Below are 4,053 nucleotides of genomic sequence, written 5' to 3' on the forward strand. Positions count from 1 at the left end.
GAAACTTTAGTTAATCCCCAAGATTCTTTTAAATTACAACAAATTTGTTTATATTCCTAACATAAGATTTTTATGTGATTTGCAATATGTGTTTCATTAAAACTTACACTTATGTAAAATGTGTTTTCTCCAATGTGTTTTTTGCTTTTAAAAAGTGGCTTAGAAAAGCACTCCTTCCACCCATGAGAAGAGTCCTGCTATTCAGCATCACCACTTCTAGCAGAAACGCTGAACACTATCAGAGATTCTTACAGGATCATAAATCCACAGGCTTAGATTTATTCATAGAAAAATAAGCATTTAACCAGTGTAGCAACATGATAAAATCAGAATGTTCTGCTCACAAATGCAAAACAGAAATTTGCCTCAGAAAATAATAAAAATTATGAACAAATGACTGCTCCTTTCAACTGTCTGAGCACAGTCTGCAGGATAAAAATGCTAAGGAAGGAATTTAACCAAGGGGTTACTGGTTAGCACTAGATGAGCTAAAAGTAACATAGAGGAAAAACTTACAAAACTCAGCCAAAATCAAAGCTGGTAACAACTTTTTCTACAACTTTGAGGGCATTTCAGATTCCCAGGTAAATTCTACTGGTTAATCTTCTTTGTTTCTGCTATCCTTGCAAAAGGGCATAGAATTGCAAAACTGATAAATCGTTACTTGATTTCTCATTAGCAATGATGATTCTGTGCCTCATTTTTACAGCCTAAAGGTGATTTCAATTAACACAACACAAGAATCTCAGACTCTTACTGGTCTAATGTGAAATATTTTCAGAAAGGAAATATTCTAGGGGGTGGAAATCCAGAGTAAAGTCAGCGGAACATAAAAAAAAAAAAACAAAACTAAACAAAACATTTTTTTATTCAAAAACTGCATTTTAAAAAATGCTGATGTTTTGTCCAAAAGCTATTCTCCTCAAATCCAATCTAATAACTCTTCTGCTTTAGGAAGAAATGTTTTTATAGAGAGGTGTGAACTAAATCCATCTTTTACACAAGCATGCACTCCCCCTTCAAAATAAGAATGGCATTTGGAATCTGATCCAAACCTCACTTAAGATAATAAAAAAAAGTCTTGTGAGTTCACACTAGCCTACATGCACAGTTATTACCTTTTCTCTTAGTTACTGGAGATTCAAAGCAGAAATGACCACTTACTCTACCAAGATAACCAGTAAGTATATTGATAATAGTAGACAAAAGAATAAGTAAAGAAGAAGTATAGTATTAAAGTAGGGTATGATTGCCTGTGAGTTACTAGGCACAAAACAGAGATCAGGGAATAAGTCTATGACTGTAGGTAAACTCATTTTATTGAATAGTTTGAAGTGCTGCTTAAAATAACACCACTTTACACTCTGTACATGTAGTTTCAATTCTAAAATCTTAATTTCTTTTTTCAGAAGAGAAAACATGCGTATTTATTTACAGCATTTTAAGATAAAAGAAATAATTACCATTTACAGCAGAAACTCCTCTTTACAAATTTTTTAAGAGATATAGTAGACAGTAGCAATTCTGCAGAGGGCAAAGCATACAAACTCTCTACACCAAAGTTATAGTTTATTCATTGAGAGACATTAGCAACTGCAGAAGAAGTTATTTAAGGATGGATTCAACTGAAAACAACAGTGGCTCAGTTGTTGAATATTTTGTTGTGGCCTGGTTGGCCCCAAATAAGTTTTTTGCACATTTGTCTACTGTAATCTTGTATTTTTGGTTCTCTTTAATGGCACACTCTCTGTATTTCTTAGAAGCATCTTCAAAAGTCTCTTTCACAAAGGAAGGTCTCACCTCTGCTCCTGATCTATCAGGAAATGTTTGCTGAAAAAGCGACTGAAACTTACTATATTTGAGTGGTGGAGGGGGCTTGGTACTGTCTTTGCTGATCTTGCTTAATACTTGTTCCTGAGGAGCCAGAGAATCCTTATCAGAAATCTGAAGGAAAGCTCTTTTTGGAGGAGAAAAAGCTGACCTCTCACGAGCTTCCTGAGAAAGGCACAGCATTTCATTACATGACTGCTGAATATCTTGCGTGTGTGTCAGAATGAGTGAGTTTTCCAGTTTTGGAGACATGACGTTGTGCTCGGTGTTTGGACAATCCTGACTTTGTGAGACCTTGGCATCCCACACCACCCCTGGTTTGAGAGTTTGGACAGTAGTAGCATTTAACAGGCACTGCTGGTAGAGGAGAGCATCGCTAATGGGACCACATTTTGGCCACACTAAGAACCTAGAAGGCAGGGGATACTGCCTGTAGGTAGTAGCTACACTGACATTTGAAGAAATTAGTTCCATGTTGCTGGGTCCTGAATATTGCATAGTTAGATCAAGGCAGGTAGGTAAAAAATTGCAAAACTCCTTGTTTGGAGTCTCAGCTTGAGCAGTGTTGAAAGCTGTTTTGTACGAGTTGTATTCAGCTCCATGCACCATGCGGTTAGGGAGAAAAAGGGCAGCTGCTTGAGTAGCTTCCATCCTCTCTCTCTCTTTATACTCTCTCTCTAGCATAATGTTCTCCAGCTCTTTATCAGCAAAAGCCCGTCTCTTTCTCATCCTGTCACTTACAGGGGGTGGCAAGGGTGAACTCCCTCCCACGTAAGGGTCTGTTGGAATAGGACGGTAACCTAAAAAAACAAAGCAGTATTAGGCACAAAGCCGTGTGAGAAAAATATTAAAGCTGTGTTTGTAAAAGGGCTCCGTTGGAGCCAGTCACACCATGCACCGAGCACTTGCTATAGACAAACCCTGGGCACTGTCAGCTCCTGTTGAAATCACCGTGCTACAGAGGATCAGCTTCCTGTGCCAACACTCACATGGAGTACCAGTTCATCGACACAGATAAGCAAGCCCTGCTCCTCTGACTTCTGTAGTCTCCTTCAGTGCTAGCTGATTAGTAACTTTAAAGAGCAACTCCAAACCAGCAGACTGAGGAGGAAAAAAAAGTTAAAAAAAAAAGAAAGAAAAGCAAAAAAAAGGCAAAACCATGCTGTGTTGTTATGACTAGCATTGCATCATGCAGCTTAAGGAGATAACCACCCATTTTTAACAAATAAGGAAACTATTCAAATACTTTATTTCTTCTGAACTAAAAACATTGATAAAACATAGAAATCGAGTCTCCAGTATATTAAATTATGAGGCTAACTGGATTCATTTACTATAGCCTGTAAGTTCCAATCCTGCTTGTTCTACCCAGACAAGTAATCCCATTGAATTAATGGAACTACTCATATGCATAAGGAGAACAGGGTTTTTACCTGTTTTCACTCACATTCCTCTCACACGGGTTTTCTCATTGCCAAGAAAGATAGCTATACCTACAGCTGATGCTTTTTCTACTCTCTAAAGATGAATCACTATGTACACATTGCTACAGATGGTAGAAAACTCCTAGGAGAACTAGGAGAGAAGAAAAAAAAAGGTAAGATAAATTACAGGAAAGAAAACAGAAGATAATTTTTTGAAGGAGTGAACTGCGGATGAAAATCAGAGGTTTCTGACAAGATGAAATTTTAACTGTGCTTGCACAGGCAAAGAAAAGAGCTTTCTATTGGGAGTGGGAGGGAGAAGCTAGGTTTGAGAACTGTAATGCTTTACAAGGCTACAGTTTGGAAAGTAATTAAAGCAGATGTAGAAATAAATTTAGCCACGGTCCAAAGAGGGATTAGGGAACAAAAAATAGACCCTCTCACTAAAATATCCATCTTTAAGAGGTCATTCTTCCACAGTTGATATTTTCGACAAGAAAAAAGAATAATAGCCTGTTATGCATATGTTATACATATACAACTGATAATGCAGCAAAGGGTGCTGCCATGTTATGCGTTCAGATCGAAAGAAAAAAAAACTAATTTATTTACTCATTCGCTGATAAAAACACCCGCGAATAAATTATCTTGCACTGCAAAACGCCGCTGGGCAGTCATGTAAAAAGAATGTCAGCTTGTAACAGTAACTCTCAAATTTCAAATTGCCGTTGCTAGCATTTCAGGCATTACTTTGGGCGCGGGAGAGGGAGGGAACTGAAATCCTGCCACTTCGATTCCA

General features: G+C 37.7%; 1 protein-coding gene across 1 annotated transcript in view; it reads right to left on the reverse strand.

Moving 5' to 3' along the window:
- Window positions 1-1,605: 1,605 nt before the first annotated feature.
- Window positions 1,606-4,053, reverse strand: part of DMRT2 (doublesex and mab-3 related transcription factor 2) — a gene marked incomplete at its 5' end in the record, with an annotated part of 2,831 nt that continues 383 nt past the window's right edge. The window contains one exon of the mRNA XM_010191550.1: window positions 1,606-2,630. Coding sequence (XP_010189852.1) covers window positions 1,606-2,630 — 1,025 coding nt within the window. The remainder of the gene's footprint in view (window positions 2,631-4,053) is intronic.

This window comes from Mesitornis unicolor, unplaced genomic scaffold, assembly GCF_000695765.1.
Source record: "Mesitornis unicolor isolate BGI_N332 unplaced genomic scaffold, ASM69576v1 scaffold35009, whole genome shotgun sequence".
NCBI classification, from domain to species: Eukaryota; Metazoa; Chordata; class Aves; order Mesitornithiformes; family Mesitornithidae; genus Mesitornis; species Mesitornis unicolor.